Source organism: Conger conger, chromosome 2 (genome assembly GCF_963514075.1).
Source record: "Conger conger chromosome 2, fConCon1.1, whole genome shotgun sequence".
Taxonomy (NCBI): domain Eukaryota; kingdom Metazoa; phylum Chordata; class Actinopteri; order Anguilliformes; family Congridae; genus Conger; species Conger conger.
This window is the reverse complement of record NC_083761.1, coordinates 73,106,230-73,131,926: the sequence shown is the minus strand read 5'-3', so window position 1 is coordinate 73,131,926 and position 25,697 is coordinate 73,106,230. Positions and strand designations below refer to the sequence as shown.

The 25,697-nt window shown below is 46.1% G+C and overlaps 1 protein-coding gene across 4 annotated transcripts in view; it reads right to left on the bottom strand.

Moving 5' to 3' along the window:
* LOC133122172 (protein kinase C alpha type) overlaps positions 1-25,697 on the bottom strand; it is a 193,726-nt gene that overhangs the window by 65,528 nt on the left and 102,501 nt on the right. For all 4 annotated transcript variants that reach the window (XM_061231972.1, XM_061231969.1, XM_061231970.1 and 1 more), the window contains exons 4-5: positions 22,153-22,264; positions 19,102-19,230 (exon numbers count right to left, since the gene is read on the bottom strand). In XM_061231972.1, coding sequence (XP_061087956.1) covers positions 19,102-19,230; positions 22,153-22,264 — 241 coding nt within the window. The remainder of the gene's footprint in view (positions 1-19,101; positions 19,231-22,152; positions 22,265-25,697) is intronic.

Sequence of the window (25,697 nt, the reverse complement as noted above, 5' to 3'; positions counted from 1 at the left end):
AAATGGGCCATACAAGTGCAACAGACCTGCTCTGAAACAAGATATATCACACACGAGCTCCACTGGAGGAGCTGACTGATGATACAGTGCCCAAAAAAGAATTCAAATCTAGCATGGCAGCCAATTGAGAATCAGCATTGAGAGAGAAGAGGTTAAGAGGTCAGACTACAGCTTGTGTCAGGGCTGGCAGATAACGCCCAATCACACATCTCCTACTGTACTGGCTTACGTACGTTACTGTATTCGGTGCGCGTCGCAGGTTAATATCCCTGGGCAGAACTTCCTTGGCAACCAGGCCTGTTCCCTCACAGTAATTGCAGGCGAAGTGTTATGTTACCGCGGCTTATGAAATATTTCCTTATTAATGCGAAACCCAGTCAGCAGGAGCCAGATGCTCCCTTCGGCTTCTTTTAGTAAACTACAAAAGAGAAGATTTATTCACTGTAATTTCCCTCCACAGCTTGCATACATCAACAGAAGAACGACGCAGATTACTGTTCACTTACCGAGCACAAAAAGCATCTAACTGCAAACATGCACACACAAGCATACCCACATACACACACAAGCATACACACACACACACACACACACACACACATTTGTCTTCATATATGATCAGTAAGTGGTCTATGAGAGTGAGTCACACCTGTCTACAGTATATAAGGGAGAAACCACACGTGACAGGGAAGCCATGTTCACTGTTTCTGGGTTAGAGGCTCCCGGTGGAAATTGGGCTGTTCCTGAGTGGGTCCTCTTTAAGACCACTTCAAGGAACATCCCCTAGAGGACAGGAACATTAGCGCCCCATTAGGGCACTTGGAGCGGCCCATCTCTCAGATTGTAGGGTGAGGTACAAAGCTCTTGGCTAGGCAGACCATATGCAACTGCAGCTTGAATGCCAGCAACTGTTAGCTACTTGCCCAGCTTTGAACTTGCAGCCAGGTTTGTGTTGCATCACCAAACCACCCTCCCTCTCCCTATATCTCCAACAGTTTATTTCCCAGTGGCAGATATTCATTCTCAGGTATTAACTGTGACTCTTAAAGGAATAGACCTGATCATGAATACAGTCAAAGGCAGCACCTGAATGCAGACTGAACTGCCTTCAGTTGACTTCCTGCAGTTGGTACACCAGGATACAAGTTCTCTCAGGGTCCTTGAACTGTGAGCTAATCAATTTACAAAACATTTACATCGTCAAATTTCAATCGATCATACACTCACTGAGTACTTAATTAGGTATTTATTAGACTTATTCTTTTTACTTATTGGTTACTTCTGCTGCTGTAGCCTATCCACTTAGAGGTTTGATGCATTTGTTCAGAGATGCTCTTCTGCATGCAACTGCATAGGTGGTTATTTGCGTTACTGTCACCTTCCTGTCAGCTTCGAACCGTCTGGCCCCTTCTCCTCTGACCTATCCCATTAACAACACGTTTCTGCCCACAGAACTGCTGCTCGCGGGATGTTTTATGGTTTCCGAACAATTCTCAGCAAACTCTAGAGACTGCTGTGCGTGAAAATCCCAGGAGATCAGCAGTTCCTGAGATACTCAAACCACCCCGTCTGGCACCAATAATCATTCCACGATCAAAGTCACTTAGATCATATTTCTTCCCCATTCGGACATTTGGTCTGAAAAACAGCTGAACCTCTTGACCATGTCTGCATGCATTTTTATGCATTTAGTTGCTGCCAAAATTGCTCACTGAGCGTACGTAAACGGCCATTATCCAGCTCTCGTTATACAGCACCTGCAGCGGAGGAGGAAGATTCAGCGAGATTCAGTTTGGGCAGAGGAGACAAAGTGCGCCGTCATCCTCGGAGAGGCGCGGGCGGGTGGGGAGGGCGTGCAGGTACCAGAGCTGACATCACCCGCGGCGGTCACCCGCCAGCCGAGCGGAGGCCCGGAAACGCTAACGCCCCGGCGCTGTCACGGTTAGCGGGATTACGATAACTCAGCAGTCCTCCCCAGCAGCCGCTCTGTCACATTAACACCACACTCCTCCGCGCTCAGACGCCGCGCAGTCACCGCCGGTAAAAATAGGGCCGGTCCGCCGGGGCCCAAAGGTGAAAACGCGTTCCCAACGAATCCTCAGTTTGGCGCTCGCTTATTTTCTCGCTAGTTTCTCAGATGTCAAGAAGATGAATAAATAAATCAAATAAACAATTCACATGAAAGAAATATAATGTGAACGCGCTGGTGAAATTTGAAACGACCCTCTTGGCGCTTGTTTGTTCTGTTCTCCTGCATTTGGGTCGTGTGAAAAGCCCCCCCCCCCTCCCTGCAGGGGGACGGGAGGGTGCAGAAGCCCCAGCATCCCTCACCCCACCCACCCCCCCCACAAACTGTCTGCTGTCATGTGGAGAGACGAGCAGTGAGAGGCGGCCTCTGGGGCAGAGGAAAGTTCAGCTCCTTGCAGGGGGAGGCAGAGCAGAAAACACCCTCCCCTCCTCCTGTGCAAGGAGCACTCCACCCCTGGCCACACTCCCATACACATCCGCCTTTAACAGCCCCGCTCCTGGCCAGGGCTAATGCAACAGCCTCGATACATATCTGTGGCTGAAACTGAATTATCAAAACCAGGAGTACTGTTAATTATCATTAAAAGCAGTACAGAATTAAGGCAGGGGCCAAGTTTCATGTTTCACATAATTCAGTCCATTCACAAAATGAACTGAAATGTAATTAATGAAGTGAATTGAAAATGGAACTGAGCCCAACCCTGCTTCCTTTCTGCACTGCAGACATGGCAAAGTGTTTGTGGTTGTACTTCAAATGTGTAATGCAGCCCTGAGGGCCCTGAGCACTGAATAACATGAACATCACGGTAAAGTACACAGCTACTCTTGCATACAGATGTGAAGAACTGAAACAACAATAAAGGTTATGTTTAGAATATTTATAACACCCATTTGATTATGTAAGCACTTTTAATTCCCCTGTGATCTTTACTTTACAGTGCACCAACACACACACACACACACACAAATTTGTAAAATAAAGGTCATCTTTCTAAAAGGGAAATGTTAATACAGTAGTTGCTTAAACAAAGCTGGCTGAGCAGTGGCTGTAGGTTCTGGGGCTGTAGGGTTTTCTGTGAGTAACATTGTTTATTACGAGCTATGTGAATGTGTGATAGTAGTGTATAGCCAGGGGTAGGCTCCCTGGTAACAGTATGTAGAAGGGGGGAGGGTCCCAACCTATAACAGTTCATTCAGAACGGACCATTGCACTCTCCCAACTTGTAGTTACGAATGGAAGGTTGGAGCGTATGCCCAACTCTCAAACTTCAATGATAAAAAATATGCAATTTGCATAATTTTTCGTTTTTATTTTGCAACAGGGGCAACATACATAGCGCAGGCATGCTAGTCCCCCTAGTGTGCCTAATCTGGAACAGGATAAAGACAGGGAGCCCCTTCCAAACAGCTGTCCATGTCCTGCAAGTCTCATTAACAACCAACTCCTTGCACGAGATATAAATTGTTGCGATTTTACAATACAGCTTTGGCCAGCAGAGGGAGTTGTAGACATTCGATTCTGTTCGAGTCTGTTGTCTCCAGCAACAAGCACTTTCTCTCTGACACAGAGTTAACTCTGCCCCTGTCTGCTGCCATTTCAGTTTTTCTAGAGTGTAACTGTGTATCAACCTGCTAACATTTATGCCAACATCCCCATACCCAAGCCACAATATACATGACTTATTTATACTCATTATAAGAGGTAGGCCTAAACTACTTTGGACCGATCGACACAAGCAAATACAGTGTGGCACCAGGAGAAATGGTTATAATATTTCAACACTGGCGTGTTGGCAGAGAATCAATAAAAGAAAAGTCAGGGTGGACTCATATTTAAAGGTATATTCAATACAAAATATACACACAGTGAGCACTTAATTAGGTATTTATTGGACTTTCTTTTTAACTTATTAAGTCTTCTGCTGCTGAAGCCAATCAAGGTTTGGCGCATTGTGTGTTCAGAGATGCTCTTCTGCATACCACTGTTGCAATTTTTGCCCACAGAACTGCTGCTGACTGGATATTTTTTTGTTTTTAGCACCAGTCTCTCCAAACTCTAGAGACTATTGTTTGTGAAAATCCCAGGAGATTAGCTATTTCTAAGATACTCAAACCACCTGGAACCAACAATCATGCCACAGTCAAAATCACTGAAATCACATTCTTTACCCAATTCTGATGGTTGATGTGAATATTAACTGAAGCTCCTGACCTGTATCTGCATGAATTTATGCATTTCACTGCTGCCACATGATTGGCCGATTAGATAATCACATGAATAAGCAGGTGTACAGGTGTTCCTAATAAAGAGCTCAGTAAGTGTATGCTTGGTCTTGAACAGAACCAGCATCAGACTCGTGTTTTCTAGCACAGGGCAGGGTAATTCAGTTAGCATTAGATATTGGCATGTGAGGGTAAATTAAGGCAGCGATTCATAGTTCCCACAGTCCGTCCTCACGCAGAGACAAGCGTAAACCAGGCTTTTCTCCGCCACCGTTGCTTGGATACGCCATCCAGCCTCCAGGAGAGCTACAGCCTCCTTTTCACTGCCGTGGATTAAAAAGATTAAATCGTTTTTGGAAACTGCAACATCAATACGGCGTCTTGTTGTAAATAAACCAGTCAGCTTGCGTGTCAAATGTCAGAGATACAGAGGTAGAAATACCTCAGACAAGAGACGGAGAGCCCAAAACGCACAGAGAAAGGGCATGCGTTCTTCCACACCCCGGCTTTTACCTTATGTGACTTGCAGTCTTCTCCTGGGAGCTCAGGGACCCAACAGACGCTGTTTACGGGAGGTACTGCCGTCTTTGTTTGGGAATCGCCGCTGACATTCAACCGCCACAAAGCCAGTCTTCAAAGTTAGAACTTGACAGCAGACTTTAACAGAATCACTCCACTGACCTTCACTGGGCACCTGAACCCACGTGATGCTGTAAGATGGGCCCAAGCACAAAGCAATGGCACGCGGTATGTGATACACACAGACCCTCAAAACCTTCATGAGCCAGGACTACAGCGAATAGGCTAAATGCTAGGCACTTTTGCACATAACTTTGGGTTAGGTGGTAATTAGGGGCGGCCTGTAGTGTAGTGGTTAAGGTACATGACCGGGACCTGCAAGGTCGCTGGTTTGATAATATCCGCATAGCCGTTGGGCCCTTGAGCAAGGCCCTTAACCCTGCATTGCTCCAGGGGGGGGATTGTCTCCTGCTTAGTCTAATCAAATGTACGTCGCTCTGGATAAGAGCGTCTGCCAAATGCCATTAATGTAATGTAATTAGCCCCATCCCTCCCTACCTCCCTGTGAACCTTAATTGTTGTCTCTGTGACTTGCTTTGTGTATCGGTATTTTTAGTTGGCTAGGTAAGCAGTGTTTGGATAGTTAACTTTAGTCACTTTTGCTCTGTTTGTTTGTTTCTTTGTTCTCAAAAAAAAAAAAAAAAAAGGCCCTCGTCCTTATCTTTGTTGTACAGGTAGCAGTTGAGATTGTACTTCCCTCTCGGGTCTTTCAGCGAACTTATCCCTGGTCATGGGTATGCACTTTGTTGTACGTCGCTCTGGATAAGAGCGTCTGCTAAATGCCAATGTAACGTAATGTAATGGATGCCAGTGGAGGGAAAGGAGGGGTGAGCCGGTGACCGTTGGGCGGAAAGCTCCGCTCAGACCGGCCCGGGTACGGAGCAGACCGAGTCGTGAGCAGCCAGAGCCGGAGCACCGAGAGTCGTGCGCGAGCGGAGCAAAGCCGGGAGACGTCACGGGAATACGAATGAGTCGGGAAAACGGCAGGGCGTCGTCAGACCTCCGCGCTTCCGTCACGCGGCAGGGAGGCAGCGCTTAACCCGGAGCCTCACAGCGGAGCTCCTCATGACTGCTCCCGCTGACTTACATACGTACATCTATCACAGCGTCGCTACACACAGAGACACGACGCGCTGGAAAACACACAGAGGACCGTCGCACAGACAATCCCTCAGCCAAGGCCCAGCTCTATCAGACCTGTGTGTCCTCCTCCTGGTAAATATTTAATACGTCTTGAGATACCCCCCCCCCCCTGTCACTACCCCCATCAAAGAGCCAACAGGAAAAGGTCTGCATCAAAGATTGATATGTGCAGCACTGGCTGTGTGTGAGCCTGTGTGTGTATGCATATGTATATGTGTATATGTGTGTGTATGCATGTGTATATGCCTGTGTGTGTATATGTGTATGTGTGTGCGTGTGTGTGTATGTGTATATGTGTGTATATGTGTGTGAGTGTGCGTGTGTGTGTGTGAGTGTGCATATATGCATGTGTGTATATGTATATGCGTGTGTGTATGTGTGCGTGTGTATGCATGTGTATATGTGTGTGTGTGCGTGCATGTGTGTGTATATGTATATGCGTGTGTGTGTGTGTGTGTGCATGTGTGTGTATATGTATATGGGTGTGTGTGTGTGTGTGCGTGCGTGCCTGCGTGCGTGTGTGTGTATATGTATATGTGTGTGTGTGTGTGTGCGTATATGTATATGCGTGCGTGTGTGTGTGTGTGTGTGTGTGTGCGTGTGTGCGTGTGCGTGTGTGTATATGTATATGCGTGTGTGTGTGTGTGCGTGTGTGTGCGTGTGTGTGTGCATGTGTGTGTGTGTGTGTGTGTGTGTGTGTGTGTATTGACAATCCCTCCCCTGTGGCCACTGGCCTTTTGCCTCAGTTCTGCCTCCAGCGACTTTTTAATACACTTTATGGGCAGTGTTTGATAACAAAGCATCATTCATTTCCCTTTCGAGAGCCCGGTCTGATCCCCGCGTGCGGAGGGGGAGAGGCACATTTCTGGCCAGCACCGCGGCTGCCTCCCGCTCCGCGCTGGCAGGCCTCGCACCCGGCGCCGAACCGCAGGAGTCGGAGGGCATACGTCACTGTCAGTGGGACAGGTGACACACCGCAGATGGCAGACAGGAGGCCCGAGTCTCAGCCCACAGCCAGCTCGCATGCTTTTAAACCTGCGACTCGTGTCCCTGGAAGAAGTCTCAGCTAGCCGGGGAAAAGCTCTCGGCTGGGATGTAGTCATATCGCCGCGCGTGGCCTCAGCTGTTTCTATCCTGCGAATCATTTTCTGTGTGCAAGGCTTTCTGTCAGAAAGCTCTGAGGAGGACAATGTAGGCTTGGGCAGAAGGCAGAAACGCTGACACATTCTACAGAAAACATTCAGCCATTGAGTTCTAAAGAGCAGCCTGTCAACCGTTCTACATTTTTGCACAATCACCCAGACCTTGGGTCAAACACGTAATTGTTTCGGATTCAAATACTCGTCTATGCTTTACTGAGCCGTCCGGCGTGGCGGAACCTAGGAAATACTCTTGTAAATTGCAAACCCCAACTTCAAGTCCTCTAGGTTGGCTTAGTTGCACCAGGCAAGATCAATCAAGCACAAACAAGTAGTTGAATCCAAAATAATTGTGTATTTGACCCAGGTATGTAATCATCATCAGCATGCTGCATACTGCACTGTAGTGTACTGTAGTTTGTCATTTGCCAGGCAGGTAAAGGGTCTTTTAAATCTGACCCCAGAAGACGCCACTCTCCCTCGTGCTGATTGAGAGGGCTTAATCATATTTCATTTAGTATTAATTGGGTTATTTCAAAGTCAATCTTCCGCCCAGTGATCAGCAAAATTAGGCAATTAAGAACAAACAAGTATCTAACAGAAAATAAATAACCATCGGAAAGCAATGCAGACTCTGTGAAACTGTGTGCCTGGTCTCAGAAACCCCACTCTGCTGAACACAGTGTGATGATATTGATATAGGAATGTAGGTCAGTGTATCTCCTTCTGTTTCCCAGAAACCTGTCACTGCTCCTGGCTCTGAGAGAGATCTCAATCTGTCAGCATTATTTTGGTATAACTACATCGGCTAAACTCGGGGATGAAATAACAGCGATAGAACATAATACTTTTTCAGTTTGCATCAAGCTCCAGATCCTTCCCCAGTTATTACCGACCACACTGCCTGTCACTCCACACAAAGATATTTATTGCTACTGCCTCAGAAGTACCACTCCCACTATTGACTCCCGCAATATAAACATGGCTGCACACAGCATACAGTATGAATGTGCTGGATCTTTGCCAGTTGCTATGCTGTGCATAGCTTACAATGTACAATACATAAGACGGATACATTACAGATTACATAGACAACAGATCAGTGCACTGATATTTTTCAAGACAGATAGCATAGTCTAAGTATCGGATAATGATGAAAGTATTATTACACAAGCAAACAAAAATGTTATACAACTGCCTTTACATAAACAAGTCCTTTAAGGATCCTGGGACTCAATATACTAAGCAAAATTGATGAGATAACTACTGTATCTCCACCGCTGTGTAGCCCAGACAATCTAGAAATGATCGTAACCACGACGAACTCTGACACATGCTACGGCCATCGCTGCACCGAACTCCCCCTCTCTAGATATCGGACACAGCAGCACGACACCCTGACACAAGACGTCTGCACGGTTAATCGCACGCACGCGACAGAGGCGACAGATAAGAAGTGAAGCGAAGAGAAAGAACAAAGGCGTGTGTTCAGTTCCTCCCCGTCTGGAGTCAGGGCGAAGCAGCAGGGGAGACGAAGAAACTTTCCTTTCTGTGTAATTATACGGCCGTCTCCCCCAGGCTCACACTGGACCAACAGGCAGCAATTAAAAGTGACTGTCTGGCTGGCCCTCTGTGGAGAGAGACACCTAAACTCCAGGAAGGGAAGGGGGGTGGGGGGTGGGGGGGGGGGGGGGGGTAGGGTGCTGCCTCTTCTGCCTCTAGGAGGGGAGGGTGATGGGGGATGTTTTTTCTGTCTTTCTACGGGGAGATGCCTCTACTGTTGCCAGTCAGCATCCTAATTAAGGTGTCCCTGTAGCCCCCTTTGACACACCTGCCTACCTCTCTACATGGTTTTACACGGATTCACTGCTGCAGGCAAACAAACATATTTTTCTCTGAAAAAATAATTGCATCTAGAAAAACGTATGTTAAACTCGGTCACACTTTTAAGAATGCTCCTTCAGAAGAGCAATAGCCATCTGCAAATAGGCATATGGTGTGGTGGTGATATGCGGTAACAGGCCATATACCTATTCTCAGCATACGGACATTTAGAAAAGTGTGTATAAAATGTAGTGCTATGTAGTGCATACTGCATGAGTAATATAGCTCCTATAAAAGAACATTTATAGAAAGCCTCACCCTAAAGTTGTGGTACCCTAAAACACCACACTGGGTCACTGCACTGGTGTGCCCGTTAAACTCACTGAACAAGCAGGTAAAATGCCGACACAAGGACAGTCTGACATTGCTGAAAACCGGTCACTGCACCGTGCCCCTCAGACCGCTGCCCCAGATTTGAGTGGAGGACTGCCCCTGCCTGCCCTGCTCCGGCTGAACGTGGATCTTGTGGGATGCAAAGTCACAACCATCTGCTCTGAATTAGTATGCACCCCCACACAGTCTCACCTCACCCTCAGGGCTCTACTCTGCTCATCCCAGCAATGAGGCTGGAGCTATGCTAACTGCTAGTTGATACATTACCAGCCATTAACCATGGTGTGTGTGCGCCACTCTGCTAATCCCAGCTATTAGGCTGGAGCTATGCTAACTGCTAGTTGATACATTACCAGCCATTAACCATGTTGTGTGTGCGCCACTCTGCTAATCCCAGCTATTAGGCTGGAGCTATGCTAACTGCTAGTTGATACACTACCAGCCATTAACCATGTTGTGTGTGCACCACTCTGCTAATCCCAGCTATTAAGGTGGAGGTGCACCAACTGCTAGACGATACAGTAAAGGCTATTAATCATGTTGTATGTGCCACTCTGCTAATCCCAGCTAATAAGGCGGAGGTGCGCTAACTCCTAGCTGATACATCCAATGAAATAAATGGAAAGCAGATAACAAACAACAGCAACAAACAATTTCTGCACAACTGATGCAGATACATTTTGAGTGAGGCCAGTCTCTCCACAGCCCCCTGTTAAAGGAGTAACATGGTGGTTGAATGTGCCAGTTGTTTTTAGGTAACTGTTAGGGTAATTTTCTTAATTGATTCTTAATTGACAATGTGTGTTAACATAAATACAATCACATGATTACAAATAACCTTTTAGTGATAATCCTTATTACTATTAGGCCACTTTCTGAATTAAGTGCTTACTATGAGTCTTTCTCTATCTCTCTCCCAGCAAACAGCCTTTCACCTTAATGTCTCTGCTTCTCAGCTAGCACATTCTGGTCTTACAGCAAGGTCAACAAGGGGTATTCAGAAGACAAAATACTGATAAATGTTAGAGGCCAGCTTCATGCCTTTTTGTTTTGGTAAAGCCCCCCTTCTGGAAAAGTGTGTATAAGAGTCTTACTGAGTCTGATTCAAATCAGAAAGCCGGTAAGCTTTCTCACTTTCTGTTATTTCTTTGCAAATAAATACGAAAGTTAAACTCAAGTATAGCTATTGTTGTTTTTACTGGGATCTGTTTCATCAGACGATGCTCACCTGTGAAATGTTAAAAAGGGCATTTTTCCCTAAGAGTAACAAAAACATATGTGTATACTGTTTTTATTTTTCAGTCTAAGCCTAAATTACTATCCCAAACACTAGAAAGTGTGATGTTACTCCTCAACTAAAAACTAAATGGATGAATGAATACTGATGTACATAGGATTAAAAAACTGCTGTAGGGCTCAAAAACTAAGAACAATAAACACTGAAATGTAGAGCTGGACAAACGTATACTGACTTACATGTTCAATCATCTCCTGGAATGTGCCGCAACAAGCAAAACCTATGACAGCTTTCTCTATGGAACGTTCCGTTACTCTAAGGTGCTTGACTGGGACCAGGAAGGTCAGTGGTTCAAGCCCCGGTGTAGCCACAATAAGATCAGTGCGGCTGTTGGGCAACTTGAGCAAGGCCCTTAACACCACATTGATCCGGGGGGGGTTGGCCCCTGCTTAGTCTAATCACTGGTAGGTCACTTTGGTTAAAAGCGTCAGCTAAATAACTGTAATGTTACCCACGCAGTTTGTAGACGCCAGCTGATGAAATTAGAGTCACGTGTCCTTCACTCTGGACCCCTCCCCATCACCTCAGACCACACTGATTGGTCGACAGGATCCTCAGCGAGACCTTCTGAGTGGCAACTGGCCCTGTTGATTTTCAGAACCCTCTGTGATGATTGGTTTAGTTCAGAATCAATCCACAATGATGGCAAAACAACAGACAAGACTTGTTTGGAACAGGACGTGGAACAATGGCACAAAGGAGCAGAGAAAGCTGGTGTTTCAGTTGGAGGCACATGATCAGACATATGCCAGACTCTCACAAGGCCCGTATTTGTTCTCAGTGGAAAAACAAGACTCAAAAACAAGACTGTTCAGATTTTTTCCTTTGTGATGTGCGATCTTTTAATCACGTGCAGCAGCCTGGTCAGTTCACCCCCTCTGTGGGATGCGGTCGAATGCCCATTCCTCTCATCCTCCGTCTAAAGCACCACATTTCTATCCCAGACTCCAATGTTAGAGATTTCCTGGGCAAAGTCCGTTTGATGGCATGAGGGGGTGGACGAGAGGAGAGGAGAGGGAGGTGGTGTGGGGCGGTGACGGGGGAGAAGTTAGGTGGAGAGGGGAGGTGATGGGGGATACGGCAGGTGGAGAGGGGAGAGGGAGGTGGGGAGGTGACAGGGGAGAAGTTAGGTGGAGAGGGCAGAGGGAGGTGGGGAGGTGACGGGGGAGAGGTTAGGTGGAGAGGGCAGAGGGAGGTGGGGAGGTGATGGGGGATACGGCAGGTGGAGCGGGGAGAGGGGTGTGGGGAGGTGATGGGGGATACGGCAGGTGGAGAGGGGAGAGGGGTGTGGTGGTGACAGGCAGCAGCAGCAGCCTTTGTCAATGCTCACAAACCTCAGACCCTTCTAGTTTTTATCCCTGAGGGATACAAATCTGTGTCTTCAAGAAGTTATTAATGAAAGGGTCAGGGACAGAGCAGTTTTCACAGCAACGCCTCTCAGTTAATTCACCCCGCAGAGCACACCAAATCAACGTTTGAAATGTTCCTTCGATATCTGCAGAGCACACAGCCACAGGGCAACGCACAGTGAGCAGCCAAGCAAACCTCACAGCTGTGAGCCACAAACTACTGCTCCAGTCAACATATACATACAGATACATATTTACCCTTTCTTTAAATAAACAGAACATGTAGTAGACAAGTATACATCTGCCTTTAAGAAAACACAATATCAAACAAATATACAATATGCATGTATGTGTCATCTGTATCAACGGAGCCACTATCTGCACTGAATATACACAATATGAATGCATGAATACTAATTCTCAGAGTACAAATTGACTTCAGCAAAATAACAAGACAGAAACGCATCTAACTTAATTAATAATGTACCCCACAATCTATGTCTTGGGGGTGGTATCTGAGCGTTGTTACTGCCTGAATGGCAGCCGTGCCCATTGTATTTGCATAAATAAATAAAAACTAAACACTGCAGTACCCAGCTATAATTGGGGAATTTGCAAAAGGCGGTTGAGTTTAACAATGCAATTAACAGGAGCAGGGACGTACTGCACTCTTCTGGCTAATCTTCCCTGATTTTCCCTCTCCTCACTACACAGAGTGGCAGCCAACCTTTATGTGAAAGCATTTAATCTTATGTTTAATATACTTCATATGGGCTTCTGCGTTGCATGATAATGTCCTGCAGCAGGTGACCATGCTTCTGGTATGATCTGCTAAAGTTCCTGGTTCATTATGAGCTGCACAGTTACCTGGCACACCAGAGGTTTTAATGGTAAACTATAGCCGATGTGGAAATCACAGAATAACTAGAAGTGGGTTGAGGATTGTCGCTCTCTTGGTCATCTTGGTGAGGTAGGGACTCTGTATTGATCTATGCTTTAAATACACACTGCCTGATTGATTCATGAGAAATATGGCATTAATTAGCGGAAGACACAGTAGGTGTTATGACACAATAGCTTATTTCTGTGTTGTGTGCAATGCTGATGTGTAAATACATGATATTGTCACTATATTCTCTATGTGTGCATGTCTCCCAAATGTACTATAAATACATTCCTGCAAATACCCCCCTCTCCCCCCATCCCCAATTGTTTCACAGTAGAATTACCAATGCTCCTTGGGCTTGTTAACATTATTTTGACCCTGCCAGACCACTCAAGGCAACTACAACCTGTGTTGGTGTCAAGCTACAGCCAAAACTCAGTTCACATCCTTTCAACACAAGTATTCATATTCCTCATTTGTGCTGCTCCAAAGAACCAACTGAATTCATTTCATCAAGCCACATTTCTGGACTTCTGTGTCTGTTTACTCACTGATATTCTGTGTTGCATTGATCCAAAGTGTTGCATCACATTTTAATCATAACATGCTGAAAAACAGTGTCTAAAAGTTTTACTTTGCAACATGTCAAACCGAGATTTCTTTCAGGCTACAATGCAGAAATGGTTTGAATATGTACCAGTTCCCAAAGTCAGGCGTGGTTATTATCTCGGACCACTTGATTTGGTGAGAACAGCTGGCGATGGGAGGAGGAGGAGGATGGGGTACACACACCCATGCAGAAGTGCGTGCCCCAACTCTACGTTCCTCTAATTAGCCGTTTAACGCTACTTTACGGAATTCCTGACATTCCTGCTACTGCGGAAAGGCATCATTCGGAATGCTCCCGCCTTACTCAGCGACAGCATTCCTAGCACGAGCAGGAGGCATCACTGCCTGTAAATATTTATGAAAGACCCGTCCATTTTAAACTCGCCGTGTAAGATATGTGCCTGATTGCAGTATTTTCTCAGTCTGCACTCCGGATGACGGGCAGAAGGAGTGCAACGGCAGCGATTTTGGGACCCTGTGCAATTTACAATGACGGGTGTGCTACCCGGGGCAGGGTGGCTGACTGGCAGGCTCATTTGGAGCAGTGATGGAGCAAGAAGCAAACGGCCACGTCGCATATTTCTCACCGGCCCCGGGGCCCCTGGGGCCAGTGTGGATAAAACAAACCTGCAGCACCATATTCAGGGCCAGAGTCACTGACGGGCTGCACACACACAAGCACACACCTTAAAACACGGTGGGTTTGCACGACGTCGCCGGTTTCTCCTGCTCAGAGTTAATTATCTGGCCACCTTCTGAGCTCTTCATTCGGGAAAAAAAATCTCATCAATGCTTTTTTCTGCCTTCCAGGTTATTTTATATTCACTACACTGCTATTTAGCTGGAGTCTAATCAGAGTTTAAATCAAGGATGGTTAAGCAGGGCAGAACGGACAGTTCAGCTTATGGGGAGATTCACAGCAGAGCACAGTGTCAGACAGCTTCTTGCGCTGGAGCCAGTTCGTCTCCAAAATGGCCGCTTGAACTAGAATGTTTACGAGAAAAGATTTCATAAACGCCTTTTTGGGTTGATACGTTCCGCCTTCCTCGGGTGCAGTTTTACAGGGCCCATTGGCATTCAGGCTTCGACAGCAAAACCCTCTGCGTTTGTCCCCATTTCTCAACCAGTCAACCAGTTCAGAATAACGCACTTTTGCCTAATTACTTTCCCCGAGCTTTTGAGTCCACTCCACCGCGAAAGTCCATAAAGCCCCAAACCGTGAGCGCAAACAGCCAGCCTGACAGCGAGCCCGGCAGCAGACAGCAGCTTTCCGAGGGCCCTTAAGGAGCTGAGTCTGAGCCTGCGATTGCAGCGTGTCCCTGCGTGAGAGCGACCTGAGAATCACAGCTCAAGTAGGGACGCTGCAGAGCTCAATCTAATTAAAAACCAAGGCAATCCTGGAGACGTCCTCTGTGCTTTGGAGGATTTTGGCAGAACTTCTCAAGATGTCCTCCATTCTTTATTTGGGGGGGAAGGGGGTGGGGGGGTGGTGTAAGAGGGAAACCCTTGTATGTGCCCCGCTCTCAGAATGTCCCAAAATCAATCACCGTTACACCCCGGGCTCCAGCTGAACCCTCCCCACTGGTGAGAGCCATGGTCCAGCATGCTAATACGCACTCCTGGGATTCAAATCTTTAAACCCCCCCCCCCGCCCCAAACTAATTTGTTCACGCATAAATAATGTATTCTGCTTAGAATAAGTAAAGTTTATCAAGCAGTAAATGGAGATTCATGGTGCACTTTATAAGCAAACTTCCTAAAAACTTCTGCGAATGAGACCCTGTACAACTATTTCTCTGAAGACCCAGTGGGAAGAAACTCTAGTTCTTGGACAAGAAGAGAGAATTCTGGTCCTAATCCATGCATTAAAATTTAAAATGCTTTTTACTTTCATGCTGTGCAACATGGGACATCAGATTTTAAATTATCTATTTTACTGACGCTCGGCATCTGTGGATTGTAGCAAATGCAGAGGAAAAATAGTCTATGAGTAACTTTGATTAACAATTAAAAATGAGTATTATTATTGTATTATTATTAAAGTGTGGATTAAGACTGAGTGAAGGTTTTGCTGCCTGGTCTTCAGGGAAATGGCCTTACAGGGTCTCAGTTGCAGAAGTTTCAGTTTCAGTGAAAAGTACAGCACAAATCTCCAATCACTGTAATATGCTGCTGTACAGTACATGCAGAAATAACTAATTTGCTCATACAGTCAAAGTTAAGGATGACATATTGACTGAATACATGCGATGAACTACAAAGGCATTCATTCCACTGTATCACACTGTATCAGTGAGGGCCAGGAATGAGAATTTACCCGTGTGTGACACACAGAAACAACATGTTCAGTAAAAGTTCAATACTCCTTCTTCTATGGTGTGGAAGTAAGGAGAGATTTTTCCCGACAGTGTTTGACTGGTGAAACAGACGAGACTAATGCCTGCCCCCAAGCAGAGAAGGGACATGCCTGATGAAATACCCACAGAATTCATGCACGGGCACAATATTCAACACCTCTGGTCACTGCATAATTAAAACTCATAGTTTCTCATACACCATTACATTATGAGGAAATTCAGATGTACAGCTTCCCCTCCATTGTGTGCAAATGTATAACATAAAAACTAATTAAAATAAATAAAATGAGCAGTGCTACTGAAATTGGGCGGTTAGTTAGTTCTGCCAAAGCCTATTTGCACCCAGCAGCCCTTATTTGTAATGGCCAGGCCCGCTGAAGAGCCAGCGGAGGGAGAGGCAGAAATTAACCAGCCGTGCCTTGGAGTCCTGCTGCTGAGGAGATTGCCTGCATGCTAGTCACATTAACGGTCCTGTTGCACTGCATAAAGAGAACATTCTGGGGTGGTGGTGTTGGGGCGCTTTAGCTGAACACGGCCAATGGGATTTGGTAAAATGTGTACTTACACATCCAGGAATCCCAGACTCATGTATTCTGCGGTGTGGTAGCCTTGTTTTAATACCGAAAAGGCAAAATCATGAGTGGGAGCTGGAAGGTCACGGGGTGACCTGTAAGCAGCTCTTTCTGGCGCTCTCTGCGAGAATTGGGGCTGCTCATTTCGCGATGCGCCCTAGCTCGGTGCTGAGGCTTGTCCTGTCTCTGTCCGAGCGCGGCGTTCGTTAATCCGGCTCCTCGAAGCCTCTCGACCTCCCGTGAAAGCAGCTTCACCTTCTGAAGTCTGTCTTACCGAGAGGTCCTCAGACCAGAAATAAACACTCCTCACAGTCAGACAGGCTGGGCCAAATTAGGGCAGCATAGAAAATGTATGAACTCAACAGCAACAGTTGCTAATGCTGCGTGCTGAAAAAAAATATACCAATAAAGTCTTGAGTGCAAGCTTGTCATGTAATTATAGGTAAAATCCATTTCCACAGTGTATCTTCAGAAAACTCGTTTAACAGCATTCAGCCGGTAAAATGGTAAAATGGAATCATGGTATAAAACAAAAAAGTCAACCGCAACATCCCTGTACATGATTGTGATTTGACAGATTTAAAGACATACAGTGGGCTCCAGAATTATTGGCACCCCTGACTGGCAATGCACACACAAACAAAATACATTGGTCTTGGTTGGTTCCATGGAAACAATAAATAAAGTACAGTATTTTTCACATGTTCAGCAATCTCATTAATCATATTCATTTGTAGAGCGGCCTGTAGTGTAGTGGTTAAGGTACATGACTGGGACATGCAAGGTTGGTGGTTCGATCCCCAGTGTAGCCACAATAAGATCCGCACAGCCGTTGGGCCCCTTAACCCTGCATTGCTCCAGGGGAGGATTGTCTCCTGCTTAGTCTAATCAACTGCACGTCGCTCTGGATAAGAGCGTCTGCCAAATGCCAATAATGTAATGTAATGTTTTTGTGCATTGCCAGTCAGGGGTGCCAATTATTCTGGAGTCCACTGTACCATACTACGTATGAACGTCTGCTATACTATAGCTCTACTGTGCACTGTGTGATGTGGAGGACTCCACTGTCCTGTTCAACCTGCTCCAGCCACATGTTGCAGCACAGGCGTACAGTAATTACACATCTATCCATGCCTTGTTTGCTTTTTGCTCTTGTATGATTACTTTAATTGGTCCAGATGAGCACATAGGGTGTGTGCGTGTACTACGTGTATACTGAATGTGTATGTGTTTGCACTGTGTGTGTGTGTGTATGCCCTGCATGTGTGCACTGTGTGCGTGTGTGTTTGTGCATGTGTACTGTGTGTGTGTTTGTCCGTGTGTACTGTGTGCGTGTGTGTGTGTGTGTGTGTGTGTGTGTACTGTGTGTGTGTGTGTGTGTGTGTGTGTGTGTGTGTACTGTGTGCGTGTTTGTGCATGTGTACTGTGTGTGTGTGTGTGTGTGTACTGTGTGTGTGTGTGCACTGTGTGTGTGCACTCTCTATCTCACATTATAAATAGCTGTCACGCATACAAGGGAATGTACATAGCAAGGCACGATAGAATTGTAAAACTGTTAGCAAAGGATCTCTTATCATCATACCCATCTACAGTGAGAATGTACAAGCATTCCCGTGTCAGTTCAACCATGTTCAACCTTTGCAATAGTAATAATTTTCTTTACAATGAGTCTGCTAATACTTCAGACATTGTTGTTGTTGATGAACAACATCAACCCCTGGTATGTTGTTCGTCAAGTATCAGCCCCTGGTATCAGCCATAGAAGAACTTGGCTACAAGTGTAAACAGTTTTTATATTTGGCAGCTTTGGCAGGAATGCCAAAATTGCGGGCAAAGCAGCTTGCAAGATATTGTTCCAAGTCAGCAATAATAGGTAGCCACCATATTTTGTCCATGTCATTATTCTGTACTGTGTCTAGTGTCCATGTCATTATTCTGTACTGTGTGTCTGTGTGTCTATAGTGTCCATGCCATTATTCTGTACTGAGTGTCAATAGTGTCCATGTCATTATTCTGTACTGTGTGTCAATAGTGTCCATGTCATTATTCTGTACTGTGTGTCAAAAGTGTCCATGTCATTATTCTGTACTGTGTGTCTATATTGTTTATGTCCTTTATTGTCACTTTGGTATGTGGACATGAATAAAAGTATGAAATGCGTGTGTGCGAATGTATGTATGTATGTATGTATGTGTATGTGTGTGTGTGTGTGTACTGTGTGTATATGTGTGTACTGTGAGTGTGTGTGTGTGTGTGTGTGTGTGTGCGTGAGTGTGTACTGTGTGTACTGTGTGTGTGTGTACTGTGTGTATGTGTGTGTACTGTGTGTGTGTGTGTGTGTGTGTGTGTGTGTGTGTGTGTGTGGGTGAGTGTACTGTGTGTGTGTGTGTGTGTGTGTGTATGTGTGTGTACTGTGAGTTTGTGTGTGTGAGCACTGTGTGTGTGTGTGCACTGTGTGTGTGTGAGTGTGTGTGTGTGTGTGCACTGTCTGTGTGTGTATGTGTCTGTGTCTACGTGCACTGTGTGTGTGTGAGTGTGTGTGTGTGCACTGCGTGTTTATGTGTGCGTGAGTGAGTGTGTACTGTGTATGTGTGTGTGTGTACTGTGTGTGTGGGCACTGTGTGTGTGTGCTCTGTGTGTGTGTGAGTGTGTGTGTGTGAGTGTGTCTGTGTGTGTGTGTATGCACGGCGGACTCCACCCACCGGTCACATGCATGGACTCTCCGGTGACATCGATCTTGAGGAAGAGGCGGCCCCGCCGTTCGGTGTGGTCCGTCCCACACAGGCTGGGCACGTTCATCACACACTGCTTGTGCACGTTCATGTCACACGCTGCGGGAGACAGACGGACACGGACACAGACAGACAAATAGATATATGATACTCTGCTGAACACATCAAGGGCCAGTTTCGCAAACAGAGATTAAGCCAAGTCATTAGACTAAATTCACTTTGCCTGAAGATTCTCCATGCAAAGCTCAGTTTAGTCTGGGACTAAGCTTAGTCTGCGTCCGTGAAACTGGCCCTAACAGATTAATAAAAGAAGAGCAGGTTATGTTGGAGTTGTTCCTCCATTTTCTCTGTTAATCTCTGTTCTTTCTTCTCTGTAATACCTGAACTGGGGAGTGGAGGAATGTGCATTACACTCCTTCATTCAGTTAAGAGCTGTGTTGCTGGTGTGTGCTGCCTGCCCCAGACAGGACAGCCAATTAGTCAAAAAAGCGGTGCTTTACTGTAACAAGCTGCATGACATTTACAGCACAGCAGAGAGGAGGGGAAGACGGAGGACATGAAGAGTGACAGAGGGAGAATGGGGATGGAACACCTCTGCTCCCCTGGGACCACACCCTGAGCTCCCTTCTCCTATGATGCACCTCCAAAGGCACCGACAAGCCTAATTTCCGCCTATCAACCATAGGCACACGGACACACACAACCACACACAGACACACACAGACACACACAGACCCACACAGACCCACACACAGACCCACACACAGATACACACCCACACACAGGCACACAGACACACAGACACACAGACCCACACAGACACACACAGACCCACACCCACACACAGATACACACCCACACACAGGCACACACCCACACACAGGCACACAGACACACACACGCACACAGACACACACACGCACACAGACACTCACCCACACAAAGGCACAAAGGCACACAGACACACACCCACACACATTGATACAGACACCCACCCACACACAGGCACACGGACACAAACCTACACAATCACATAGACACACACCCACATGATCACACAGACATACACCCATACACAGGCACACAGACACACACCCACATGATCACACAGACACAGACACACACCCACACGATCACACAGACACACACCCACACACAGGCACACACCCACACACGCACACACATCACTCCTCCAGCTCATTTTTAGGAAAGCTTCTCATTGGCTGCTCTGGTGTAATGTACAGGCACTGAGCTCTGAGCTTATGATGAACACTAACAGCGCCTATGCGTCTGCTCTTAAGTCACAAATGTGTACGTGCTCTAACCACATGATTAAAATATAATAATAAATATATCCATCTATCTAATTCCCACTCCCCCTGGATCTCATTACGAAGGATTGCCGAGATGCAGAGTGAATACCACCATGAGTGCTATTCAGAGACTAAACTGAACTGCCAACTGAATGCAATATTACAGCAAGACAAAAGTGCGCTTGAAATTGGCAAGGGCAAGGAGGGAAGAGACATACGCAAGGTGTAATTACGGTTTTCCCAGTTTACAAAGGGAAACGTCAGACAATATAATTCCTGTTTAACAATGTTGACCATAGGGGATATACAACCATGACAGAGAATCAAGTGCGTGCAAACGTGTAGCAGGAGCCTCTGGGCTGAGAGACTAGAGAACGGTTCTGTCTGACTGGAAAAACGCCAATTTAGACTGAAAATTTTGGATTAGAAGCACTATCACATCCACGGATGAATGGATTCAAAATGAAAATGATTTCCCCAAGAAGTGTGCATATTTAATTTGCTTCACACTGTAGTTTGCTGCATGCCTGACCAACATAAATAATTACAGTGTGAGATGCTAAAAGTGAAGCATATGGTTTTGCCTCGAATATTTCTAATGAATGTTGTACTTAAAAATTATCATGACAATCCAATCAGTTAACAAGCATCTCATCTGAGTTAATAGCAAATGTATTCCCAAGACATCATCCACTTACGCCCAGGCTGTCTGCCGACAGGAGAGTGTGCAGTGGCCCTTTTTTAAACCTTTCTGCACCCCTCCTGTGACTGTGTGGTGTGAGCAGAGGAGAGGTTCACTAATTAAGGCTGCTAAAAATGCCGCCAGGTTGACGGAAAGAGGCCACTGGGATGCTGTGGGCAGGGATGCCAGTGCCCGGGGTTGGCAGACATTTTGGAGTGTGCAGAATAACAATGCTAGTATATCTGAAGCCACAGCACATTCAGACAGATGCAAGTTATTATAACTGATACAATACACAGTACAGAGCAGCCAAGTGTAATCACAGTTTCCAGCTAAATCATCTGTGTGATTGACATCATCCGGTATCCCACAATGCTCTCTGGTGAAATTAGCTCCTGCTTTATACAGTGAGTCAGAACTCCCAGGATAAGGGCACTGGAGGCAGTGGTGACATGTACAGATAAACATACATTAACCAACTGTACTTCAATGCCAAGTGAAACGTCTGAACTGTGGAATACTGTAGCGATAATGTCAACACATTGCATTTAACTCGGGCTAAAAATGACTCTGCACATTCCACACAGCCGTGCGTGCCCATGTCTAAAACATCTGTCAGACGTTCCCCGCTGGCAGGGATCAAGGCACGGTACATATGCTGGACTAATTTACCGTATTCAGCTGAAATTAATCCTACAGTCCTTACATTTATATACATGTCATCAGGATCCCTGACTCAGCGTGCTTGCAGGGATTTGTGCAGCACTTCTCAATGGGTGGACTGATATGATTTCAATGCCACGTGATGAAAAAACCTAAGAATTCACTATGCAGAATTCACCCACTGAAATAATCTTGCTGTTTGTTCTCCGTCGATTTTCGCTACGTAGGAAAACCGTTCATTAATTTCGTCATGAATAAATTGGGAGTCGAAAGCATGTGTTGTGTTTTAATTCCATTCGGTGTGTGCACATAAATACACATAAATAAGCACTGGTAAAAACATGAAGCTGAATCTCATCTTACTGTCACATTTCATCCCCTGGTGGATGAGCCCATAGAGGAGAGAGCCGCAGTGGTCACAGAAGGTAGGGCTCCCGTAGGTGTGGATCTTGAACTTGTGTTTGCTTCTGGGGTCCTGCGAAGAGCAACAGAGGAGAAGACAACTGAAAAACCTCCCGAATAAGAGCAGAGCTCACATCATCCATCACGCAGGGTCCTGTGGGGTTTCCTTCTACGTCATAGGATATGTTTTGTTTGGTGGGGATCCTTTTCCAGGGCAACTTACATTTAACTCAACTCATTGTTAACGTGACCCATTTATAGTGCATGCATCATCTGGACATATACCGTTCAGCAGTGAAACAATTTGGGTTAGGTACCTAAAAGGGAACCTGAAGATCCCAACTGAGATTTGGTCTATTTCTCAATGCCTGATCTACATGGCTGCCAAGTGTGTTCTGTGCCTTTGACATATCTTTTATTTCTGACCGAGCATTCATATCTCAGTAACATGACACAGGTGGTACTATAAGGTTTGTCCGGGAGTAGTTTTGCCTTCTAAGGAAGGTTTTGGAATGGAACAAGCCTCGGAGGAACTGGAGAATTCAAGAATTCAAGTTTGGTCAGGGATTAACGATGCGGGTGAGAACATTTCCTGTTCCGATATGGAGTCTCGCCTGGGAGACCACTCTGGAATAAATTTATGAGCAAAATATGGGTCCAGATATTACATAAATTCCCACAGTTTTTTGCTCGTTCCCAACACAATTGTGGTTTATAAAAGCACATGGCTGGTAATAATATTGACCCTACTTGGGTACAGTTATAGACATCCAGCAGTCTTCTTAAATGTTATACCCAGCCAGAAAAAGTCCACAGTATTCACATAAACAACAGCCTACACAAACTGTAGCTGGGCCTACTCCACAAGGCATATTTTAGGAACCAAGAGATGGTGCCAGAGGGCAGAAAGTATGGACAGAGCCCCGTCAGTCTGCAAACCCCAACACTGTCCAACAGAGCCCATCAGGGTCTGCACCAGACCTGGGTAAAATAAGCAACTGTTTTCTGTTCAATACTCTTTTGTGCTTGATTGATCTTGCCTGGTGCAAGTGAGCTAACAAAAATGACCAGACAGTAAAGCGTGGAAAATAATTCCTCTAAATTGCGTCAGTGGCAACTACAAATATGGGGCAAATATTATTGCTCAGCTGACAAAGGCAATATTTTCCGGAGGGAATTTTGGCGGAAGATCAACTCAAACGACGGAAACCATAAGCGACGTGCGTTCCATAATCAGCGCTCCAGATGTTCTGGTTATTTCTATTAGCTGACTGATTGAGGAATGAAAACTATGACACGCCGTTAAGAGTTCCGCCGCGTCCCTGCTCCGCTCAGAGCGGTGGAAACAGGAAGTGGAGACGTGCTGCGTTCTGCGTCTCAGGATGACTCCGGAGCACGAAGTCACGGTGTGATGGAGGGGCTCTGTGGATCCTGAAGGAAGCTCCCTGACCTGTCACACCCAATCCAAACTCAAAACAGCTGTTTCAGCTCAGCAACAAAAGCCCGTCCCTGTCAAGCATGAGTCTCTCTAGAGTCGACGGTTTGCATCGCCGACATCGACAGAATGTTGAGTGGAATTCAGCCTGTGTCTTTAATACATACAGCGCAGTCTTTTGACAGCGACACAATTTTTGTTGTTTTGGCTCCGTGCTCCAGCACATTTGGATTTGAAATGAAACTGAATATGAGGTTCAGACCGCCAGCTTTAATATGAGGGTATTATAACCTTATTTGCACTGTATGTGTAATCTTAATTTTTGCACGCAGCAGGATTGATGGGTTCAGGACTGTACTGTGCAGATGAAGACGAGCCGTTTCTGCTCCCACACAACCCAGCTGCTTCTGCTCATGACCACAGTGAGAGAGAGGCCTCATATCCACAAAGACAGCACTTTCCCCACGGCAACCCAAACCAACCGCACAGCTTGGCAGAAGGAGAAGCTCCTAATCATGACAAACTGCGCTGCGGCTGATTGGACTGCCAGGAAAGGCCGTGGCCGCCGGGTCAAACGCCGGGTTTCAAAACACGAAAAACAAACATAAAACAGCCGCTACAGGGCAGCGGGATGAAGGTGAGGTAGGCCTTTCCTTTCTCATCGACGTGAGGACCCGGAATAGAGCACTATAGCAACCTGTATCAAGAACACAGACAGGAGGAAGATCAAGTGGATATTAATCACCAAGCGGGTCCACTCCTGGATCAAACCAGCGTTTTTTTCCTGAGGGGTGATTTTCTGATCAAACGTTTACAGGGCGGTTGGAACATGCAACATAAACAAGACGTATCGCGCATACAAATTATGTCTAAATAAACTGACGTTTGACATCATAGTGAGCTCTGCTCCAAGTGGCGTCAGCCTGAATTTGTGTGCGCAGGGAGAGAGACGTCTGCTCTGTACCGCCATGTGTAACTGACACTTGTGAGTTAGTATGTATGCAACCCGGGGCCTTCATGTCTCATTACCTTGCTAATGTGCTGCTCCTTCCACTAAGCCCTTCCATGCTAAATATTTAATGAACGGAGTAAATAATTCATGAAGAACATTACATTTAAATAAATACCGGTAATGGACCTTTCTGTACCGTCTACACACAGCGCTGTAGGTATTCCACAGGGCCCTACCATTGAGGGAGACGGGGAAAAAGACTGCTCCTGTCTTTGTCTCCACTCTTCCTTTTAGCTTAGTCAGTACACGGTGAATTATGCTACGTGTCCCAATTACACAACAGAGAGAAATTGGAGAATTATACCAACGCCAAGACTGATATCCTCCATCGTTGTACATCAAAGCACCAGAGACATCTACAAATTAGATAACGGGGGCATGTTTGCGGAGATGGTCTAAAGAGCACAGCACTAGCTGTGATGGCAATCGCCAAAATGTAAACAGAAGAGGGCCTTACTTAGTCATATGTCCCTTCGTTTTAACTTGGGTAGAAAAACAGACGGCGTGTTCCTGTGGTTTATGTCCTGCGCAAACGGGTGAGTCATCGCAAGAGGAATATGAAAATACCCAATTAGCACGGTGCCATTTTAAATGGCCTTTGAAGTTCCGATACGTTCTACCCCACAAGTCTTGGCGGAGGCAACATGCAGACAAGGTTCCTTTTCCTCTGCCTTTGTTCCACAGAAGTGACAGAGCGGAGCATGATGGGGGCTGTGTTCACGGCCTCTCTATCTGCTGGTGTTGAGCTTCACCGGGGCACGGTGATCTGCCACTCATCTGTCTGATCAAAAGCACCCGAGCTGAAAGGCCAGCAGACGCTCCCTCCACTGCCACCTGCCACCACCAGGCTCATTACAAAACACGGGTACTATATATATATATTTTTTACATTTTTGTCATTTGGCAGACGCTTTTAATCCAAAGCGACTTACAAGTGCAAGTACACTATACAGCCACTACACAGACACGGGTACTATACAGCCACTATACAGACACGGGTACTCTACAGCCACTATACAGCTACAGCTGTGCTGCCTCCTGACTGTCCTACAGGCTGCT